General features: G+C 41.1%; 1 protein-coding gene across 1 annotated transcript in view; it reads right to left on the bottom strand.

Moving 5' to 3' along the window:
• The window catches only part of FREM2 (FRAS1 related extracellular matrix 2), a 230,356-nt gene extending 224,912 nt beyond the window's left edge, over nucleotides 1–5,444 (bottom strand). The window contains exon 1 of the mRNA XM_006154200.3: nucleotides 84–5,444. Within this exon, the coding sequence (XP_006154262.1) occupies nucleotides 84–5,250 (5,167 nt within the window). The 5' untranslated portion in view covers nucleotides 5,251–5,444. The remainder of the gene's footprint in view (nucleotides 1–83) is intronic.
• Between the last annotated feature and the right edge of the window lie 17,403 nt (nucleotides 5,445–22,847).

Below are 22,847 nucleotides of genomic sequence, written 5' to 3'. Positions count from 1 at the left end.
ACAAAGTTTTCAGTGACAGCCATATCTCAGGAAGTATAATCTGGGATGCCCTTTGGTTTTAAGAAAAGAAAAAGGAAACGTACCTTGGGTAAACTGAGTGATGCTATAGTTGCCTTTCCCCAAGTTGAGGAGGTGGCCATGTTGAGGGGACTCTGTCACGATGAACCTGAGAGAAAAGTGCAGGCTGTCTCTGTCCTCTGCTTTCAATACTTTGCTTGTAATCATGAATCCCAAGTGGCCAATGGCCAGCATGCGAAGTGTAGAGGCCCCTTTATTCACTGAAATTTGGGGGACACTATCATCAACAGCTAAAATGTGGATCTTCATCACTTGGGGTCTCCTTGTTTCAAATACTGTGTCAGGAAAAACATAGAAGTCCGTGTGGGTGCCGTCCGTCACTGTGAAGGAGAAGCTGTCTTCACTTGACTCGGTGCCATCATGTCTGTAGCTGATTAAGTTTTCATTCAAGTCTTGCTTGGTAAAAATCATGGTAGGCCTGGTATTATTGAATAGGAGATGACCGTGGACAGGCACCTGGGTGACAATAAATTTCAGAAGTTTGTCAGGAGTATCTCTGTCTTCAACAGTGAGTTCAAAAGGAGTGATCAGCTTGTTTTCACTTTCACTGACAATCAGGTTATGGATGGTGACCACTGGCTTTTTGTTGTCCACATCACTAATGGAGATACGGAATGTTCGGAAGACAGGGTTACGTCCATCAGTGACTTGAAACTCAAAACTGTCCATCTTTACCTCATCCTCAGCTGTGTGGATGTAGTAGATTTTGTTGCCAGCCAGCTGGAGCTGTGTGAAAGATGTGATGGGCAGTCCCAGTTGATCAGTGCACTCTAAGTGACCTCTCATGGGAGCCCTGGTGATGGTGAAAACTAAGTTTTCATCAGGACTGTTCAAGTCGCTAGTGCTTAGTAGGTCTGTTGTGAGAGTGACCTTACCACCTTCTTTCAAAGACACCCCCTTACTTATCACATCTGGGAAGACAATATCAATGCTCCCAATGGACACATAAAAGTAGCGATCTATGAGGGTGTTTATTCCATCAGTCACGTCAAACTTAATTAGGTCCCGGATGCCCTCTTTCCCAAAATGAACATACTGAATTAAGTTTCTGTCCACTTCATCTTGAGTAAAATTCATGCCCAGAGTGATATTTTCAAAGGCTCCTACAGGCTTTCTTCTCTGTAATAAGCCATGTCCTGGTCCATAACGAATAATATAAATCAATGATTTGTCTTCAGAGTCTAAATCAGTTGCCGTTAATATTTTGTTGTTGATAATTTTGGTTTCCCCGATTTCAATTTCTAGTCCATTATTGATGCTCATTCTGGGGGTCTCATCATCAACTGGGATAACCATAATGAGAACCATCTTTTCTACAGAATGCTTGCCATCTGTTAGTTTAATTACAAAGCTATCTTCCTGGGTCTCAGAGTCATCATGTTCGTAAATAATACTGGAACTCTCTATAATCTGGTCCAAGGTGAAACTTTCAACCAAAACTGTGCCATTTATTAGCTGGTTCATGACGTGACCATGAGTAGGAAACTGGGTAATAGTGAAAGTTAGACCATCTGGGGGAATGTCAGCATCAGCAGCATTGAGAATGGGCGTATCAATCACCAGACTCATGCCTTCCATCACCATAAATTCTCTCATAAATATTTCTGGCTGTTCATCATTGGTGGGAATGATTACAATGGGAAAAAAATGTCTCTCTGAAAAGTTAATGCCATCAGAACAACGAAATATAAATCGGTCTTCCACAGGCTCCACCCCTTTATGGACACTCTGGACATAGTAAATGTGACTCTGTCTAAGATCTTTCAGAGTGAAGGCACTTATGGCAATTCCTGTTCTTGATTTCTCTGAGCCTGGTGCTGGAGAAATGTTTTCAACATAACCTGAGGTAGGTTGAATGACTATAGTGCACAAGATGTCATCATTCATGGAATCCATATCTTCAGCACTTATATGCATTGAAGTTATAACACTTTTGTCCCCTTCCATTACTGTGAACTGTTCACCCACAGAAATTTCTGGGGCCTGGCTGTCAACAGGGAGGATGGTCACCCACACAGTAACTCCTTGGATGGTGTTGCCACGAATTCTCCATTCTTGAGATATATCAGACAGACTTAGGTTGAAAGAGTCTGCTTTGGGCAATAGACCTATTTCACCACTGGTGTGGGCATAGACAACAGATCCCTCTAAGATGTCTTTTTGGGTAAACTGCTCTGCTGGGACTCCATTGACCAGGATTTCTCCATACAAGGGTGGATCTTCCAACAGAAAAGTCAACATAAAATCGTCGGTGTCATCATTGTTCCCCTTAATAACATTGGCAGTGAGTTCAGTAGCCCCATTTTCTAAGACATCTAAATAGGACTCCAGAGTGCCAGTAGGAAGGCTCAGAATGGGCGCCTCATTGTCCACGGGCCGGACATTTACTCTGAGAGTGATGGGCACCACATGGTGCCTGTCACTGACTTCCAAGGAGCAGCTATCTGTCAGGGACTCATCTCCACTGTGGGAATAGGAAACTCGCCCCTGTTTTATATCTTCCAAATAAAAGAGTCCCCCAACATGCAGCTGTTGTCCAGACACTTGCATGTGGCCATGTTTGGGTGCCTGTGTGAGAGTAAAAGAGATGTGAGCAACATCAGTGTCTACATCTTTCACATGTAACTCAGTCTCACTCAGGATGTGGTGGCCCTTCTCCTGGATAGTAAAGCCAGTGTTGAGGATCTCAGGTGGCTGGTTGTCCACTGGCTGCAAGTAAAGGGTGAAGGTGCCCGGAGCCACATTCCCAGCTCGATCCTCCACATGGAATTGGAACTGGGCCACTCGAGCAGCCACTCCCAGCTCTTGACCTGGAGGTCTATAAGCAATTTTATGGTGGTTGATCTGGGCTTGGGTAAAATGGGTCACCACAACTGAGGGGTTGTCAGTCAAGACCAAGGTGCCCAGCGGGGCTGGTGAGTGGTTTTCATCCGTGTCCATGGGAGGCTGGGTCACTGTGTAACGCAGTTCTCGGTCATCTGTGTCCAGGTCAGTGTAGCGCAGCCACTTCTTCCTCAGTGGTGTGAGCTGGGATTCCTGCACCACCATCCGAAGGGGACAGCCAAGGCCCAGCTCTGGAGGGAGGCGATCCACAGGATGAATGCGTATCACAAACCTCTGTGGGCCAGATTGATTAGGGGGGTCATGGTTATCCTGGACTCTGAACGTGAACTGGTCCATGACTGGCCCAGGACTGTGGGTCCCCGAGTGCCTGTAGAACAGCCTCCCTTCCATTATGTCCTTTTGCTGCCACTCTGTCACTGTCCGCTCGTAGAATGCTCCCTGCTTCCTCCAAAAGCCCCCACTAAGCTCCTTCTCCTCATGGGGAGGATGAGTTTGTCGAAGAAGCAGGTGCCCTGTAGTTGAGGCTGGGGACTCCAGCACAAAAAGCAGCAGAGAGTCATCTGAATCCATGTCAGTTGCACTCAGAGCAGGGGGCAAGATGGGCACTGTTTCACCCTCTGCCAGTGTGAGCCCCGTGTTGGCATTGAGAACCGGTGGCTGGTCGTCCACAGGCACTAAGGTGATGGGGAATAGGAACTGCACCGGGTGCCTGCCTGCTCCATCCACCATGCGAAGCACCAGGTTGTCACTCAGGGAGCCATCCTTGTCGTCGTGCTGGTAGACCACCTGCCCAGCTGCCAGCTCCGCCACTGTAAAAGTCTTGGGAGCAGAGATGCCACTGGAGGCACCCAAAATAACAAGGTGACCGTGCCGGAGTCCAGCCACCACCTCCAGGCGCACTGCTTCTAAGTCATCCTCATCGCTGATGACCAAGTTTTGTGGTCCACTGTCTGCGGGGCCTGCCAGGGGCCGAGACTGACCCTCGTAGAGAATAAGGCCAGTGTTCCGGGTGACCACGGGAGCCAGTGTGTTCATGGGCTTCACCACTACCATGAAGGCAAAAGGGTCTGAGGCTGCGCCTTCAGGGTCCACGACCTCCAGCTCCAGTTCAAAAACACGCTCCTGGTCCGAGTCCTCGGACGGGGGCTGGTAGGCAATCTTCAGGAGGCGCAGATCCTGCTGGGTGAAGGAGGAGAGGGGCAGGCTGCGATCATCAGTGCTCACCAAGTAGCCCTGGCCAGGCTGGAGCGGAGAGGTGAGGTTGAAGACCAGCAGGTCCGCGGGAGACTCTGCATCCTCAGCCGCCAGCATGTCTGGGGTCAGGGCGGTCAGGACAAACTGGTCCACCTCCATCATCATCATGGCCACAAAACTGGGCTTGGGCGCGGTGTTCTCGGCCCCTCCGCGTATCCTCACTAGCACCTGGAAGTGCTCGCGTTTCAAAGCAGGGCTGCCCACAGGAGCCCCTCGCGAACGCAGCTCCACTACCATGGGCACCCAGTCCCGGTTTGGTGAACGACTGGAGGCTGTGTGGCGGTAGCGCACGCCTAGCTCCTGGAAAGCTTTGCAGTCCATCAGGAGAGGCTCCGGGGCGCCTGCCTCCCTGGCTCTTGCAGGGACCTGCGGGTAGTGGAGGAGTTCTCCATAGCGAGGCAGCGCGCCCAAGCCGGACAGGATGCCCACGCGGCACTCCTCTGTCTCGGGCTGGTAGGCAAATTCCAGGCTCCGCGCGTCCAGGGCATTGCTGGTCCCCAAGAGTTCTTCCACCACCAAGGGCAAGTTTCGAGTCACAACCTCCAGCTGGGTGAAGACCACCTCCACCTCCAGCACCAGCGGAAGCACTATCGCCCCTCCCGGAGCGTCATAGCGCAGCTGCAACCGGACCCGGTCCCGCGACGGACTGCGCGCGCCCAGGTGCGAGTAGCTCACTTCGCCAGGGCCGAAGTCGCAAGGGAAGCGCTTGGGACTCAGGCGACCGGGCCGTTGGGCCAGCGCGTCGTTGTCTACCACGGTCACTGCGCAGCGATCCCCCGGCTGCACCTGCAAAACCAGGTCGTGCAGGGGATCTAGCCACACTTCACGACCAAAGGGCACCCGGAGTCCGCGGTTCGCCAGCACTATGGCCTTCTCCGCAGGGACACCTGAAGCCCCCGCGAGACCCGGGGATAGCAATTCTTGGCCGGGGGCAGCGGGCTGTGCCAGGACGCAGCTTACCAGTGACAGAAGCAGCGCTATCCGGGGCGGCTGCGGAGATATCGCCTGAAAGCTGGAGGAGTTGGCAGTCCGGCGCGCGCGGGAGGAGATCCCGGGAGTCCCGGCTGCAGTCATGGCCGGAATGTTAGAGCTCGGACAGGTCAGCCTGAGAGTGCGCAAAGTCAGTCCCCGGGCAGTTAACAAGAGAGACTGCCGGAAAGTGCCAGGAACTCCGCGCGCTGCCGGGGTAGTTCTCCCGCAGTCCGGGCTAGGCCGGAAAGATGGGGAAGTTGCGCGTCGTGATCTGGGCAGGAGCCTCAGCCCAGACGGCTAAGCCGTCCCCGCGGGTCCCGCTGAGCCGCTCTGGGCTCGGCAGCGCGGGGAACTGAGTCCCTCTACTCCTACTTTCCACAGCCCGACCCCGGGCTTTGAGGGAAATCCCACCCCTCGCACCCCCTTTCTCCAGTCCTCCCAGGGGACCAATCGATGGTCCCAGGAGGAGGCCCGGAGTAGAGGGTTGGGTAGCAATTTCTGTCAATCAACTCGTAGCGCCCTGGCAGGGAAACTGCGGAGAGGGGAGGAGGTAGAGGCGCAACAGGTTGTCCTGAAAGTGAGCGGCGAGGCGGCCTGGAGCTGCCTACCCTCGCTCGCCTTTGCTCCAGGCAGCTAATCTGGGGCTTGAGCAGAGAAGACGCAGTATACTGCAGTGCTGGGTTCACTTCATCTGCCTGCAACCCCGGCGACATTAACCTTTGCAGCTCGGCAGCTCCTCCTCCCTGCTTCCATGCAGTGAAATACTGGGCAGGGATGGCCGGTTTTCAAGGAAACGCGCAAACCCGCTCTGAAAGTTAGACACAATGTCGCTAGAGTTTGAATCAAAACCCAGAGCCCTCTAAAAAGAAAAGCTGGGACATTATTTGCAAAGGAACAGCTGTAATGAAAAGACAAGGCTGGAGCAGGTTTCCACCCTTCGCCCCCTCGGCACCTCCCCCCCTCCCCCGTCTCTTCATAAATTATGATGGGCACGGTTCTTGGACTGGTGTTTTAAACATTCACCTCCTTTGCAACCAGAGGTCACAAAGTAAAAGAAAAAAGGGGGGCATTTGGAATGTGTGAATGTGTGAGAAATGCAGTTTGATGAGAATCGCTCGCCTTGCAGCAAAGAATAAGTTGTAGAGAATGTAGCCCCAGGCTCTCAAAGCCGCCGCTGTTGGGGTAGCTGTCATTAGAGACGTTCCTGTTCTCTTCGCAGCAATTAGACCAAGTACAAACTAAATCCACTTGTCAGCATCACATTTCTTTGCATGCCAAGAGAATTGATAAATATCCGGAGGGCGAACTAAAATAGTTTAGATCTCATTTCTGTCAGCCACTTTTGAAGTCAAGGTCTTCCTGCCCCCTTGTGTCTGTCTGGTTTCAGTAGTGTGTAAATTCCCTTTCTACAAGGTTTTCTATTCCCCCCTCCCAGGACCCTCAAAATGAAAACCCAGAAACTTTTAGACCGACTCCTTGAACAATTTTGCTTATTATGGTCAAAATGTTTTATTTGGGGTAATGTTCTTTAATCTTCAGTAATACAACTCTGGTTATTAAGGAACGCATAGAGACGGAGTAATCATCCTTCCCGTTTCCTGCTCAAAGACACCTTGATAGAGTTTGGAAAGGAAACAAGTGTAAACCACTGTTACCACCCTTTTAAATTTCAGTCTAGATAGAAGATGTCAGATGAATACATGGATAGTGCAGTAAGAAGTGCCTATCCTTTTAGCCCTTTTGTGTTTTCAGCGTGGGCTCCTCCAGTCCAGGAGTTGGATCCCTGCCTGATGCAAGCACAGTTGTTTTCCAGGCCACAGCGCAGACTCATCACCCGTGGCTGGGAGATGTCAGGTTCTGCTCCAGGAAGCCTGGAGGACAGTGTCTGTCCCTGGAAGTCAAAGATGAAAAGTTCTGAAACCTTTCCAAAAGAAGCAAGAGATTAATTTAGTGGAGCCACTCACCCAAGCAGATAATGTTTCACTAATACAGAGTATTAATTGGGCTTCTTGTGTGTGTTCTGCACTGCTTGGGGGAGCCTTTAGCTTCCATTTACAACTGATGGTACATTTCAAAATTTATTTCAAAATGAACATCCAACAACATAGAAGGAATGTGACCAATACTTCAAACACATGAGAAAATCCCTGTTCCACCCTTCACTGATTTCCAACTCTCTCTAGTATTATTTTATAATTTATTATGATTATTTACTCTCATGTACAGAATTTGAGGAGCAGAGACTTGGGAGAATTCTATTTTCTCTTTACAAATAAAACAAATGGGGGAGGGCAGTAGGTGGCGCATGCTTACAACACTGAACTCCCACATGGCTGAGCTCGGTTCAAATCCCAGAACTGGTGGCTTGAAAATCAGGTTAGACTTTGCGTACCTGAAATCCCAGGAGGAAAATGGAGGAGAAGAGATTGCAGTGGGGCCATTTCCCCCCCACCTCGGCCCCCAGGATTTCTCACTTTCTCTGTCTCTAAATGAGCCCATGTGCCCTATGGTAAAAACTTAGAACACAGAACAAAAACAAAAAAAAATAGGACATTGCCAAGTGACAGAAAAAAATCAATTTCACAATGTGGCACTTTATATATTTCAAATTCTGGTTATTTGTTTTTGCTGAAAAATAGTTCTGCTGGCAGCAAAGTGGCCCTTACTCAGGCACTGTGACCCTGGGTAAGTTCTGACCAGAATCAGATCACCAGCCTGACCCCTGATGTGTCCCAGTGGCTCCAGGGGTTTCCTTTCTTCCTTTAAAGTCCACCTCTGTTTGACTTGCAAGCCATGATAAGATCAGCATTTGAAGTATGGCATATGTTTGAAGGGCAGAGATCAGCATTTTGTTTCATAGTAAGAAGAATACAAGCTCAGAGTTGTTTTAACGTAGCCTAAGGAAATCAATAAACTACAGTAATTTTTGATTTTTAAATTTATCTTGACCAAAGTGGTGGAATGATTCTTAGAGAAAAAAAAATTGGGAAATGTCTTAGTTATTTGGTTTTAAAAATCATATAGAAGGTAATATAATTATTTGCTTAAAGCATATTCTGCATTAATGATTATTGATAAAATAGTAAACATTTTTCATCTGGGAGCAATTATTATTGATGATGATCATTTTTCTTTAAGGTAATAAATCAGTGTTTAAGGATCTGTATGCTTAAGATTAGTATGAAAATATAATTTTATTAATGACTAATAACAGTCTCCATATCAGAAGAGATAAATAAGTTAGCAAGTGGGTAACTTAAAAAGAATTGTAAGCTTAACTCTTCAGTTCTTTCTTTTAAAAAAATTATTATTATTATTATTATTTTAATTTGCAATAGGGCATGTGCACTCATCAGAGAGAAAGAGAGAGAAAGAAGTGAAAAAACAAGCTGCCAAGTTTGGAACTTGAACCACTGTCAACTACGTGAGAGTCCAGCGCCTTAACCACCATGCCACCTGTTGGCCCCAGTTCTTATTTTCTTAAACCTAACACTTCCTGCATATACTATGGGAGAGATTATCCTTTACAATAAGTTCTTAAATTTGTTTGCTATTTGAAAATTATACCAAATTATCTCCTTAATCAATGTGATTGTTAAAATTTGTTTGAAATATAAATACACTTTAAAAAGTTTATTTATTTATATTTTTGTGAATAGAGTATGGATTTTCATAGCACACATACTGTGTATAATTATCAAAACATGGATGCAGATATACTAATCTTCAACACTGAACATTGCATTTGTATGCACATTTGAAGGTAGTTCTACTAGTTTTTTAAAAAGTATATATTAAGTTAACATTTTATTACTTTACTGTGGTACTACTATTCGCTAACCCGTTTCCTTTGTTTACACCCATTCCTGTGTTTATAATCATGTCTCCCTAAGCCCCTGTGCACTCACCTCACATCTTTATGCAGCTTCTACTATTTAGCATTATTCTCTCTTATAAATGATTTCTTACATAAGATTAAAGATCAGAGGGCATATTTCCTAAACTAAAGGAGAGGATGTGACAAATTTAAAATTCAGGCAACACATTCAGGTGGAAATCAGATGACAGGTCTGGGAGTCTAAAGCCAGACTGAAGGTAAAGATGCATTGGTTTAAATTTTGAGTATAACAGTTTTTATAATAGTGTTTATTTCACTTTCCTTATGTTGCCTCGCTGAAATATAAGACTCCGAGATAGAAGATTGCCTCAGGCGTACTTTAAAAAGACATCTACACAAATGGTTTAAGCTTCATGCTATGTGTGTTTACTAGTTCTCAACTATTTTTATTCCTCAATAGTTTCAAAACCAAAGCTTTCCTATACACATAGATGTGGTTGATTTCAGAGCAGCACTGAAGTCGTGAGTGTAAACAGCCCTGGCGCTGGGTTCCAGCCTTAGCTCTGGCATCTGCTGACTGGATCCCTAGCAGCAGTTCTCTGTAAGTTTTACAACTGTGGTAGATGAGAGGATCTGTCTGTGTGGACAAATTCTCTTTTGTTTCTAAAATTCTGATGCTGTAAAACTGAGTTTATGGATAATGTGCTATTTTGCTTCCCTGCGTTCTTTGGTCATAGACTACAGTTCTTAATCTTGACAGAAAGAGTCACTCTGTTCATAAAAAATAAATCTCTGCTACTGCTACATGGGACTAGGAGCCACAAAGTCTTGTTCTGCAATTGGCTTGTCTGAAGTTCAGGACAAATCACCATATCCATCTCCAGAAATGTATGATTAGGGAAGCGGTGATCTATGTACAAATACAAAGTGGAAGAGTCTTCAGAACATTCAGAGAACGTGCATATCATGAAAAACTACCCATGGATTTCAAATTATTTTTGCACCAAAATAAACTCAGACTTTAATTTTATTTTCCTCTGAACTGTTTAAACAAAATGGCAATTGTTTTTAAACACCTCTCTCTCTCTGTATATACATTGGGTTGTCAGAAAAGTCATGACACGTTTTTGTATAGAAAAAAATATGTCATGACTTTTCCAACAAGTTCCAAGTATTTACTAAGTGATGATGGCAAACTCTTAGTTTATCTTTGACTCTTCTTATTTCACTTTCTGTACTTGTTTCTTAGTATTATGAGAGCTTAGAATGCTTAATTATGACATTAATGATACCACATCTAATAAATCTAATACTTGTTCTATTAGTTTTCCTCTTTTACCTTCATTTCTAGCCTTTCTAGTTGCTTTATCTTTGATTAAAATCATGCTTAATTTTTCTATTCTGTAAAAAATAAAACAAAACCAAAAAACAAGAATCTCTCTCAATATTGATGTTCTCTGAAACTATGCTCTTATTTTCTTTCTGACTCTCCCTGAATTATCACTACCTGTTTTTTCAACTCTCATCTAGTGGACATATCATGGACTTATAACCCTTCAGGGTGATTCTTAACACACAAGTTACCTTTTCCAGGCTCCTTTATTCTCTGCTACCTATTATTACCTATTATTCAGTTGGGGTGACTGTCTCTACTAATGTCTTCTTTCCACTCCTGTCCATCATCATCCTAGCTTGTCTTACCACTATTTTAACCTAGATCTTTCCAACTCCTCACCTCACTGCTGTTGTAGCCACCATCCTATACATTGCTCTAGATGAGGCAAAAGCCCTTCTTTTTGTCATAGCACTTTGCTAAAATATTTCCTGGCTTCCCAGTGCCTATCAAATGAACCACCTTCTCTTCATTTTTATATTCCAGATTAAACTGCATTTTTTTTTTGTGATGGAGCCTACTGTCTTGCTTCTATATCTTTGTTCATCTCACATGTCTTTATCTTTGCTTTTTAGATCACTGTACCCTTTTAACTGGCAGTAGTCTACCTATCTGCCTTTGGGAATCAATTGGAAAATTTAGAGATTCAAGAGTCTTCTAGACCATTAATGTAACTTTTTCATATGTGAGGAAAGTGAACCAAGGAGATTAAGACCTGGGAGTGGAACTGGAAGGAAAATTCCTGATTGACTTCTAGGTCTGTGTCTATAGACTGCACTAGTCTCCAATTCTTCCTTTATAGTTGGTGCCAAGTATTTCCTTCTCCGTGGAATCACTGTTTACCCCTGCAACATAATACAAGCTCTGCAATGTAATACAAAGAATGGCTAGGGCAAAAACAAACAAACAAGCAAACAAACAAACAGAAAGTGCTGGTGAAATGTGGTGAAACTGGAATCCTTTTACGTTGCTGGTGGTAATGTAAATCCCACCGTTTGTGGAAAACAATATAGAGTTCATTAAAAACCTACAAATAGAACTTCCATATGATTCAGTAACCCCACTCCTTAGTATTTACCCAAAGCACAGGAAAACACTCAGTCAGAAAGACACTTCCACATTGATGTTTATTCCAGCATTAGTCACAATTGCTAAAACCTGGAACCAACCTAAATGTTTAAAAACTAATGACTGGGTTGAAAAAGTGTGGCATATATATATACTATGGAATGTTACTCAACTATAAGAACTAATGAGATCCTATCATTTGATTCAAAGTGGATGAATATAGAAGACTTAATGTTGAATGAAGTGAGCCAGACTTTGAAAGATACACACTATATTCCACTCAATTTCTACTGAATATCTGTACCCAATGGCAGAAATAGACTATCTGAAGATATGATAGCAGACAGGATAAATGTAGACATCAGAGACTGTAAGGGAGAGGAGTGGGCGGTAGAGGGTGGTGGTAGAGGGTGGCCATGAGGTGCAAAGGGAAGAAACATTTAATAGACAAAAAGTGTAAAGTTTTTGGTTAATTATATATATGTCTGTATGTATATATATATGTATATATATATATTATGTTTACATATGCTGTATATATATATATATATATATATTTATATATGTTGTATACATCATGATGAGGGACTTTATAAAAAAGTGGAATTAATCTGAAAATAATATATATGTATGAAAAAAAATACAATGAAATCTAACCCTCTTTCCCCAGCATGTGATCTTTTTCTTACATTTTCCTTTGGAGACCTCTCTTACCATATGTTGTGTTATACTCATCTGTGTTGTTGGGTTCTTAACATTTTGAAGGCATCTTGAGCTCACAGCCTGCATCTTGCTCATCTTTTGCCTCTATAAAGTCCTTGACCAATACTCATTATACTAAATTAGATCACATAGTAATTTTCCTCAAGCATATTCACTCAAAATAATTCAGCCATATTGCCATATTTCACAATAACTTTTCAAAATAGCCAAGTGTATTAGTCAGAGTTGTTTGTTTTGTAGCAATCCACAGAAAACGACTTTTGCTGAATTAAGCAAAAATAAAAAAGAAAGAAAAAGAAAGAAAGAAAGAAAGAAAGAAAGAAAGAAAGAAAGAAAGAAAGAAAGAAAGAGAAAGAGAGAAAGAAAGAATGATATAGGATGTTCCCATAATTTCTGGAAAAACTCAGACTCTGGGATCAGAAAAGTGAACATTAACCCAAACCTGAGGCCATCAGAAGCAAAGATCCTGCTAGACAATGGGCTGGTGAGGGTGGCACTGTGACCACTGCTGGACATTGAGTCCTGCAGGTGACACCCTATTATCAGCACCTCCTGAATGACTTGGCAGCCCTGAAGCCACTACCTCTGCTGCTCTTAGAGTCAAGATGTTGTTGTAGCTTCTGACCTAATGAATTATTCTCTGTCTCTGTAACTGCACATTAAAGGTCCAGGCTGGGCCAGATTATCTAAACTTAACTTATAGGTCTGTGCCCTGGGCCACGAGGAAAGTGTGCTTATGGCCTTTGTGGTCTTTGGGTGTGGAATGATTCCTTACTACTAAAAGTCAGACCATGGGAATTTCTCACCCATGAAGAAGTTTACTTTTGAGGGAGCCCAACACACACTCAGCTCATCATAGCAGGGGAAGTAACCAAAATGCAGGTTTAGGATGAGTACATAACCTACTTGTTAAGGGAGCAAGATACCACATGGCTGACTGTGATTTGAATCCCAGCTTTCAGTGGCTTGAAAAATATCCCAGCTGCATGTGTGTTCATTCCCAAAGTCCTAGTAGATGGAGAAATGGAGGAGCAGGGATTGAGGTGTGACCATGCTTCACTGGAGGGTGTTTTCTTCTCTCCCTCTGTCTTTCTGGTAAATACAATTTTAAAAATTGCCAGTTCGTATTTGAGAAAACTGAGACATCACAGGGTTCAGTGATTTACTTCAAGTTTGTATAATTATGGACAAACTTGGCAATAGAATAATAATTTAGCTTGGTTAAATAAAATAAATGAAGGAATTATAATTCAAGTTATCTAATGAATGAGTAGCAAGTTGTCAAGGTAGTAGTCATCTACTATACTACTGCTCTGTTCTGTTTATTATATATCCTTAAATATGCCTTAGTTAAATATCCTTGACTTTCTAGAACAGTTGGCAAAATCTTCCTACTTTTTTCTTACTCTGCAAAAAGGTGATTCAACTCTGACAGAGGAGGAACTTCCTCGGTAGCCTTATGTTCTGACAGGCTCTGGTGCTAGGGATTATAGGAGGCACATGGTAGGAAACCTACATAATCCATACAGTTGTGAACATTTCCTTTGTTATGAAAAGTCATAAATAGAAGAGGAAATGGAGTGAGGGCAGGTCGTTGTGACTGCAGAGACCTGAGCTGAGCAAGCAATGAAAACTCCATGTGGCCTGAGACTCAGCCTGAAAGACCTTGACTTGGCACCCTAACATTGTTTAGTTTTCCCAAATGCTGGACTGTGACAGTCATCAACTCTCTTTAAAACCAATGATTCTGGGGCATTACTATGCATGGATTTTTCTACCTATAAGTTTTTAAACAAAGCTCAGAATGAAGTAGAATTTAAACATAGTTTAAGAGACTAACACTCGGCTGAACCTGGAAAAACTAAACAAAGAACAAATGAGGGGGAAATAAATTGTTCTCTGACTAGGGTTTAAATTTAAAAAGCATATATGGAAGTACTTCTGTAGGTTTCTTACAGAAATTTGGCTTTTTGATTAGTATTAATAGGCCTCCATTGAATTACCCACAGTGTCCTTGGGAAATACAATATGGTATTTAACAAAAGCCCCTTGGAAACAGAATGCCGTCTTTACTCTACTGCTTTCATAAAGTTCTGTAAAGTAATGTAAGAGATAAAACTTAAATTAAAAATGTCTAATTTTGGGGGTCCAGCAGTTGCATAATGGCTATGTCACTGGACTCCTATGTAGTCCACCGTGGTTCGAGTCCCCGACCCAGTGTCTTAAGCTCACGCCGGTGCTTGTGCGTGTGTGCCCAAGATCCCAAGAGGAGAATAAAGAAGAAGGAATTGTGGCATGGTTATCCCCGCCTGGGGGGTGATTTCTCGCTTTGTATCTCTCTGTCCTTCTGGAGAGTGCATGTGCCTATAGTAAAAACCTTTCCAAAAAATAAAATAAAATAAAATGTCTAATTTTGGGGCGTCAGCAGGTAGCATGGTGCTTAAGGTATTGGTTTCCTACATGGCCAACGATGGTTCAAGGCCTGGATCTAGTGACTTGAAAATCACTGGGCAGATGCGCTCAGGATCCTGAGAGAAGAATGGAGGAGAAGGGATTTTAGTGTGGCCATCCATCTAGAGTGGTGATTTCTCACTTTTCATCCAGTTCTTCCAATGAGTGCATGTATGGCAACTCCTGCCTCCATCCCACCAGAAAAGGAAAAAAAATCTAATTTTAATGTGAAATTAGTAACCCATACCTCTAGCAGTAAAATAATATTTTAATAGCTTCAAAACAGAATTATAAAGCCATAACATAGAGGAAACAGTCACAGATTTATATTTAGGAATTACTATTTAAGATGAACCGATTTTTGTGAATGACTTTCTTTGATAGGTTACTTAATATTTTCCCCAAATAGTCTCTTTATATTTTTGTTTATGAATTAATTGCTATACCCATTTTTCAGTAATTTTCCAATCCTGAGTTGGAAAGATGGCTGTCATGATGTTGGTGTGCTTGCTACATAGGATTGATCATGTTCCTGTACTGCTTCCCTGAGGCTTAGTCTTATTATCTTCTGGAAGGTTCCCCAGACTTCAGTTTCCCATCCCTGCCTTTCTGTCTAGATGTCAGTGTATGACTTTAACCGTCTAGGGTAGAGAGTTATTCTGCTGCTCCTGGAATCTCCCAATGACAGAAAGCTTGCTGGACAGGTGGAGATCAGGTTCATCATAAGATATTGCAATTATTAAAGGCCATCCTTCTACGCAGCTGAAACCCACCTCCTTGTTTTTTTTTTTTTTCTCCTTCTACGCAGCTGAAACCCACCTCCTTGTGTTTTTTTTTTTTTTTTTTCCCCATCTATTCTCTTCTCTCATGCAAAATGGGTTCTATCTACTCCCTCTTCCACATGACAGACCTTCAGGTATTTGAGGTCAGCAGTCACGTCTCCACCGTGTTATCTTTTCTGCTCTGCTCAACTGTTCCTTGAGATGTGTTTTTTAGAACCCTCATCATTTTGCTTTTCGTTTCTCAATGTGCTGTTTAAAAGGGAGCATCAAGACCTACACACAGTAGCTTTCTTGAAATTGTGTAACCGGAGGTGGCCGAGGTGAGATCTGAATTCGGCTGGTGTAGATCAGTGACTGAGTTCTACACGGGACACTTTTACCTGTCAACACACCGTGCCATCATTATTTCTAGTGCAAAGATATATCAAGGTAAAATAAGCCCCATTATCCTGTTCAAATATTTGAAATAGTAGGAGAAAATTCCTTGGAAAGATCTTCAGCTGCATTTTTTATATCTTAAATTTTCACAGATACAAATGAAACAACCACCCCTACAAGAAGAAGAAGAAAGGGAAAACAAAACAAAAAGTTCTAAAGGCTAAGTCTTGGAGGGTGTATATACTAGTACCACACTTATAAGGGAATATTTTTATTGCTTTGAAATATTTTTTGTGACCTTAAGAATTTATCCTGGAAACTAACTCAAAGGTAAAATGAGTGCTGTATAAAGAAGGATATTTATGGTAATATTATTGACAGAAGTAAAAGCACACACATGCAAAACTAAGAGCCTAAAAGAAAATGGAGATATAAATTAAAATTTAACATATTAACATTATATTAGTATTTTTATTGCTTTGAAATATTTTTTGTGACCTTAAGAATTTATCCTGGAAACTAACTCAAAGGTAAAATGAGTGCTGTATAAAGAAGGATATTTATGGTAATATTATTGACAGAAGTAAAAGCACACACATGCAAAACTAAGAGCCTAAAAGAAAATGGAGATATAAATTAAAATTTAACATATTAACATTATATTAGTATATATATGTTTAAAATGACAATTATGAGAACAAGTGACACAGAACATTTATATTAAGTATTTATAGTATGATTGAAATATACTGAAGTAGAACAGGTCTAGCTGCTTTGGTGCAGACACTACGTTGGCACCCTGCAGTGCTGGAAGCCATATGGCAGCTGCAGTTCAGATCTTGGGTTGGCCTGAAGAACGTACTGGGCGCCCATGCCAATTCTAAGGATCCCCAAGGGCTGGAGTGCTGAGGAAAGGAGATCCCAAGTCGAGGGCACTTTCTGTCTTTACCTTCCTCCCTGTACCCCCTCATGCCTGTCTCATGGGCTTTCTAGCATCAAGAAATTTTAATAAATAAAGTAAAATATACAAACTAAGACTGAAGGCATATACCAAAAGGAAACTCCTTATTTGGCTCTACTGATAGGTTCCTGAATGACATTTATTTTTCCTTTTCAGTTGACGTATCTGTTGAATTTGCAACAAAACACAATTAGTTTATTTTGACTTATCTTAAAGACTGTTCCTGGAAACCAGCAGTTAGCGTAATGGCTATGTCACTGGACTCCCACGTAGTCGACTGTGGTTCGCATCCCAGACCCGGTGGCTTAAAACTCACGCTGGGCGTGGGAACCAGCAGTGAGCGTAATGGCTATGTCTCTGGACTCCCGCTTAGTCAACCGCGGTTCGCGTCCCAGACCTGGTGGCTTAAAACTCACGCCGGGCGCGTGTGCGTGCGTGCCCAAGATCCCGAGAGGAGAATGGAGAAGAAGGGATTGCGGCGTGACCATCCCCCCGGGGGGTGATTTCTCGCTTTCTGTCTCTATGTCTCTCTCTGTCTGTCTGGCGAGCCCACGCGCCCTATAGCAAAAACCTCTCCAAAAAATAAAAAATAAAAAAACCTCACGCTGGGCGCATGTGTGTGCGTGCCCAAGATCCCAAGAGGAGAATGGAGGAAAAAAAAAAGACTGTTCCTAAGTCTTCTGAAAGGTGAATGCAATTCTAGCTCTTAAACTGCTTAAGTATTCCTAATTTAATAGCATTTGTTATAATAAAAATAGCCCTTACAATATTCTTTGTTGAGGAGTTAGAGATTTCGATACATTGTGCCAGAAATGTACACATTTTCCATTTTCTTGTTTTTGTTTTTTTTGTTTGTTTGTTTTGTAAAGTGCTGGATGGACGACTTCTACCGTATCTAAGTCCCAGCAGTGTTAGGAGAATAATGACTTGTTATTGAGAACACCAAATGACACATGATGGGTATTGCTTCATAACCAGAGTTAATGTTCATGTATATTAACTCCATAAACCCATGTATTTACAACTGAAATAGTTTCCATAAAAAGCAAAAGAACTAATGCTATTTATTGGGATTAAAATACTTCAGAGGATATTACTTTTGTAGCACACTATCTCCAACATGGAGTAAAATATTAGAAATAATTTGGACATCAATGATTTGATCACTTAGTGATTTCTAGAGTTGCCTACTAGAAGACCCTTCTTGTGTTTCTTGTCTCTTTCTTCTTCCTAACTTTATATTCCTTTTGTGGCTGTTTTGGTGTGTGACCTTAAGTTACTTAATGTTTGTCCTTAATCTTCATGGACTATTTGAAAACAGTTTTTAATAGGACAAGATATATTACTATAATCTTATGATAATAATTAATATGCTATACGTTGTTTTTAAAAGCTCATCTTTAAATATAATGCCAATAATTTAAGATTTTGAATAACAAATATACATATATATTTCAGTATATATATTTATATCCTCTCCTCCCCCAAATCACACTCAATTTGAATTATTTAATGAATTAACCAATCAGAAATACTTAATTCTAGAGAGGTAAAATTCACTATTTAATTTTTATGTGTAATTAAAATTGTATAATTAGATTTGTTGTTGCAAAGTTTAACCTTTGGTTCAATTTAGATTTGATAAGATGTATTATCACAGATGTGTTATTTAGGATTCCCCAGAGCAACAGACCAATAGAAAATGTGTGGGTGGACCAGCAGATGCTATAATGGTCATGTGGCTCGATTCTCATGTGGTCAAATGTGGTTTTAATCCTGGAACCAGTGGCTTCAAACCCACACTAGGCATGTGTGCATGTGTGCCCAAGATCCTGAGAAGAGAATAGAGAAGGGAATTGCGGTGTGGCCATCCTACCAGGGGGATGATTTCTCACTTTCTGTCTCTTTGTCTTTCTGGTGAGTGCATATACCTTATAACAAAAAAATCTCTCTAAAAACCCACATAAATAAATAAAATGTGGTGTGTGTGTGCGTTCCGTGCATTAAAATTTTACGCAAAATTTTTATTATGAAAAAAGGTGCATAGATTTCAACTTTCTTTTACCAAAACAAATTCATGCTTTAATTCCATTTTGCCACATACTTTTTGATGTACATATAAGCACACACACACACACACACACACACACACACATATATATATATATACACACACACATATATATAAGCACACACACATATAAGCACACACACATATATACACACACACATATATACATACATATACATATATGTATATATACATATATACACATATACATATATACATATACACGCATATACACACACATATATATACACACACATATACACACACACACACACACGAGGAATTGACTGACATGCTTATGAAGGATGAGAAGTGCCATGACTTGCCGTCTGCAAGGTGGAGACTGGTTATGTGGCTCTAGTTTGAATCCGAAGGTCTAAAAGCCAGGAGAACTGATGCTATAAATTCTAGTCTATGTTTGAGGGCTTATAAACCAAGAGAGCTGATAGCATACGTTCCAATGGGAGTCCAGAAGGTCATTGTCCCAGCTCAAAAATAGGCAGAAATGGAATTCTCTCTCATACCACCTTTTGTTCTATTCAGGTGCCCAGTGGATTGGATAAGGCCCATCCATACTGGGGAGAGCAAACTGCTTTACTCAATCTACTGATTGAAATATTAATCTCATTCAGAAGCGCTCCCAGAGGCATACCCAGATTTTTTAACTAAAACAGCACCAGGAAATAATTTGGGGTAAATATTATATTTATTTAACATGTGCTTGTGATTATTTTTAATAATATTTTAAAATAGGTTGCTAGTGTCAGATGACTAATATAGAATAAGGAGAAAAAAGAAAAATCAGGACATTTGGAGAGAGAATATGTTCATAGGAAGTAACTTGAAGACATAATTATTAAGTGTCTCTTACATGCAAGGCTAGGTTGCCAGGATTTGGAGGACAAAGGAAAGAATTCACTTCTCTTTAATAAAAATATCAGTTATATACAACAAAATATGTCCAGTTAACTTTCAATTACTAAATACATATTTAATACTAAATCTAATACATTTTAAAAACTAATATCCCTTGAAACTTAAATTTTCCTAATTGTTGGTTTATTTTCTTGCAAAATGTAATCATGCTCTTTCCTAATATTTGTAAGAATATTTAAGTCTCTTACTTTCATCTCCTTAAAACTTACAAAGGCTTACTAGAAGAAACTTCTGAATTATTGAAGAAATTATTATTCAGAAGTTATTGAAGAAACTTCTGAATTTCTTTAAAAGTTCCTAAACCTTACTAGTGTGAATTTAATATACCCACTGTTTTCGGTAACATCCACTTATCATTTACATTGATTCTCAGAAGGAAAATGTAGTTTTTTACTTTTCTTTCATTGTTTTCTCCAATGTTTCTGACTTTACACATCAAATCAGTACATAGCATTGATAAGATTAGTAACTATTTCTTCATGCCTATTAGTCTGATTTTCAGAAGAGATAGACTAGATTAATGAACTGTGATACTGAATAATTAGAAGGAAGTTAAGAATAATAGACAAGAATTAAATAAGGTTTTTTGGTAAAGTGTGATTGCTCAGAAAAAAGAGAGTTACTTAAAGTAGAAAACAGGAAAGTTTCATGAAGAGCATAGGCTTCATTTGGAAACTGTAGGATTAATTTGGATAACTGATGGAGAGGAGAGCCTCCAGTCCAAGGAAACACAATGAGGGAAAGTTCAGAGGTGTGGTTAAACCTATACCTTAGTAGCAGATGTAGGCTACTTAGTGGTAAAGAAATATATGTATGAGTAGGCTGAGATTGCTTGGGTTAGAGAGTCACTTTAAAAATAAAAACAGCGTTAAGATTTGAAAGCTGGGGACCACCAATTGGCATAATGGCTATGTCGCTGGACTCCTATGTAGTTTACGTGGCTCGAGTCCCAGACCTGGTGGTTTAAACTCACACTGGGTACCTGTGCGTGCGTGCCCAAGATCTTGAGAAAAGAATGGAGGAGAAGGGGTTGAGGTGTGACCATCCCTCCTTGGGGGGGTGATTTCTCACTTTCTGTCTCTCTCTCTCTGTCTTTCTGGTGAGCACATGCGCCGTATAACAAACGCCTCTCAAAAAAAAAAAATTGGAAAACTGGTGTCTGGCTCCTGCTTTTAGAGCCATTTCAGTACATTGAGTTGCACAGAGACGATGCCAAAAGAAGTGAGAGCTGGACTGGACCTGGGTAACTGAGACTTGTGAAGGAAAAATTGCTAAATGCAGGCAAAGGAGAGCCTAAGAAGCAGAGAGGGAAAATGTCATCATATGCATTCTTCGTGCAGTTATTGGGAGGAACAAAAGAAGAAGCACCCAGATGCTTCAGTTAACTTTTTAGACAGGCGGAAGACCATGTCTGTTACAGAGAAATGATACTTTGAAGACAGGGCAAAGGTGGATGAAGCCATTATGAGAGAGAAATAAAAATATATATCCTTCCTAGAGGAGAAACAAAAACATTTAAGGATCCCAATGTATTGAAGAGGCCTCCACTGGCTTTTGCCTAGTTCTGCTCTCAGTATTGTCCCCAAATCAAAGGAGAACATCCTGGCCGATCTATTGGCGATGTTGCAAAGAAACTGGGAGAGATGTGGAATAACACTGCTGTAGATGACAGCAGCCTTGTGAAAAGAAGCCTGCTAAGCTGAAGGAAAAAAAAAAAAGACATTTCTGTAAACTGAGCAAAAGGAAAACCTGATGTAGCAAGAAAGAGAGCTCTTAAGGCTCAAAAGAAAAAGAAGAGGAGGAAGATGCAGAGGATGAAGATGAGTAAGAAGATGCTGAATAAGTTGTTCACATTCTGAATGCTTCTCAGTAAATATAATTTTTTATTAAAAATTATTTGAAAACCAATTATTTAAAATGATTGATAATAGTAGTACTAGTTTAAGATTAGTATGGCAGCCAGCTCTCTGTAGATGAGTGGAAGCATAGGAAGCCTAGGAAGTCATTGCAATGGAATGACTGAGGTTGTTTAGGCAATGTTGTCTAGCAATAAGAGAAAAAGGAAGGACTAGAATATTTGAAAATAAAAATGTGCCCATATCAAGTAATTTGAAGAAATAGTTTAATGCTTATTACATGCAAAGGACTGCACTGAGGATAGATAGGAATATATGGAATGGAGAATGGAGAAGAATCAAAAACAGCACAAAGAGCAGATGTGGAGTGGTCAGAGCGGTAGTACATGGGAATGATGAACGCGAAGAACTGGAACTCAGCATAATCCAAGCAAGGCAATTGCCCTGTTTTTCCAAAGAGCATGCATTCATGTAAAGGTGTGCACCCACATCTACTGTACTGTCATTAAAAGGAGAAAGGCTGTAATTTTATATATGAGGCTGTTTGATTTCTTTGATCTATTCCTGGTATAAAACTATTTTGTGCCAACATATCTACAGTGGGCTCTGGTTATAAAAAATAGTTACTATGCCTTAAACTCCAATGAGTATTTTTCTACCAGTTCTTAAACTTTTAGTTTAGACTTTGGAAATATAATTATAATATTTTAAAATGCGTACCTTTCCACTTAAATTCTAGAGATAATATTCTTTTAGTTTTGTGAAGAAGTAAATAATTGTTGGCACGTTTATATTGAGTCTTTATAATTCCTCAAGATTACCGCATGTGGATGTCTGTCTGTACATTTGAATATGGCTTTATGGTGTGGGTGTATGTTTTTGTAAAAATATGCAGTTAAGTTAGATAAGCTTTAACTCAGGAAAAATAGTATATTTTTGAGTTCTGTGTTTTATCTAGGAACATACTGCCATTGGAGATATGCTGCTACAGGTATATGATAAAATATGAAGATTAGTGTTTTACCTACAGCTATGATAGAATATTTGATTCTAGCTGCTTACTGTCTGCGTTCCCCAGGGCATGTAGCTTACAATACTCACAATATTATTATGTTCCCAGACATGCTACTGTGAGTACCTCAAAATAATACCTCAGATACTGGGTCTGCTATGCTGGTCCCTGTACAAGATCTATATAAACACATCCGTATGTACAATAGATACATTAAAAAGTTTACAAAA

The sequence above is a fragment of the Tupaia chinensis genome, unplaced genomic scaffold (assembly GCF_000334495.1).
Source record: "Tupaia chinensis unplaced genomic scaffold, TupChi_1.0 Scaffold000402_1, whole genome shotgun sequence".
NCBI lineage: Eukaryota > Metazoa > Chordata > Mammalia > Scandentia > Tupaiidae > Tupaia > Tupaia belangeri.
Note: the sequence above shows the minus strand (reverse complement) of the source record. Positions and strands in the feature narration are given on the sequence as shown.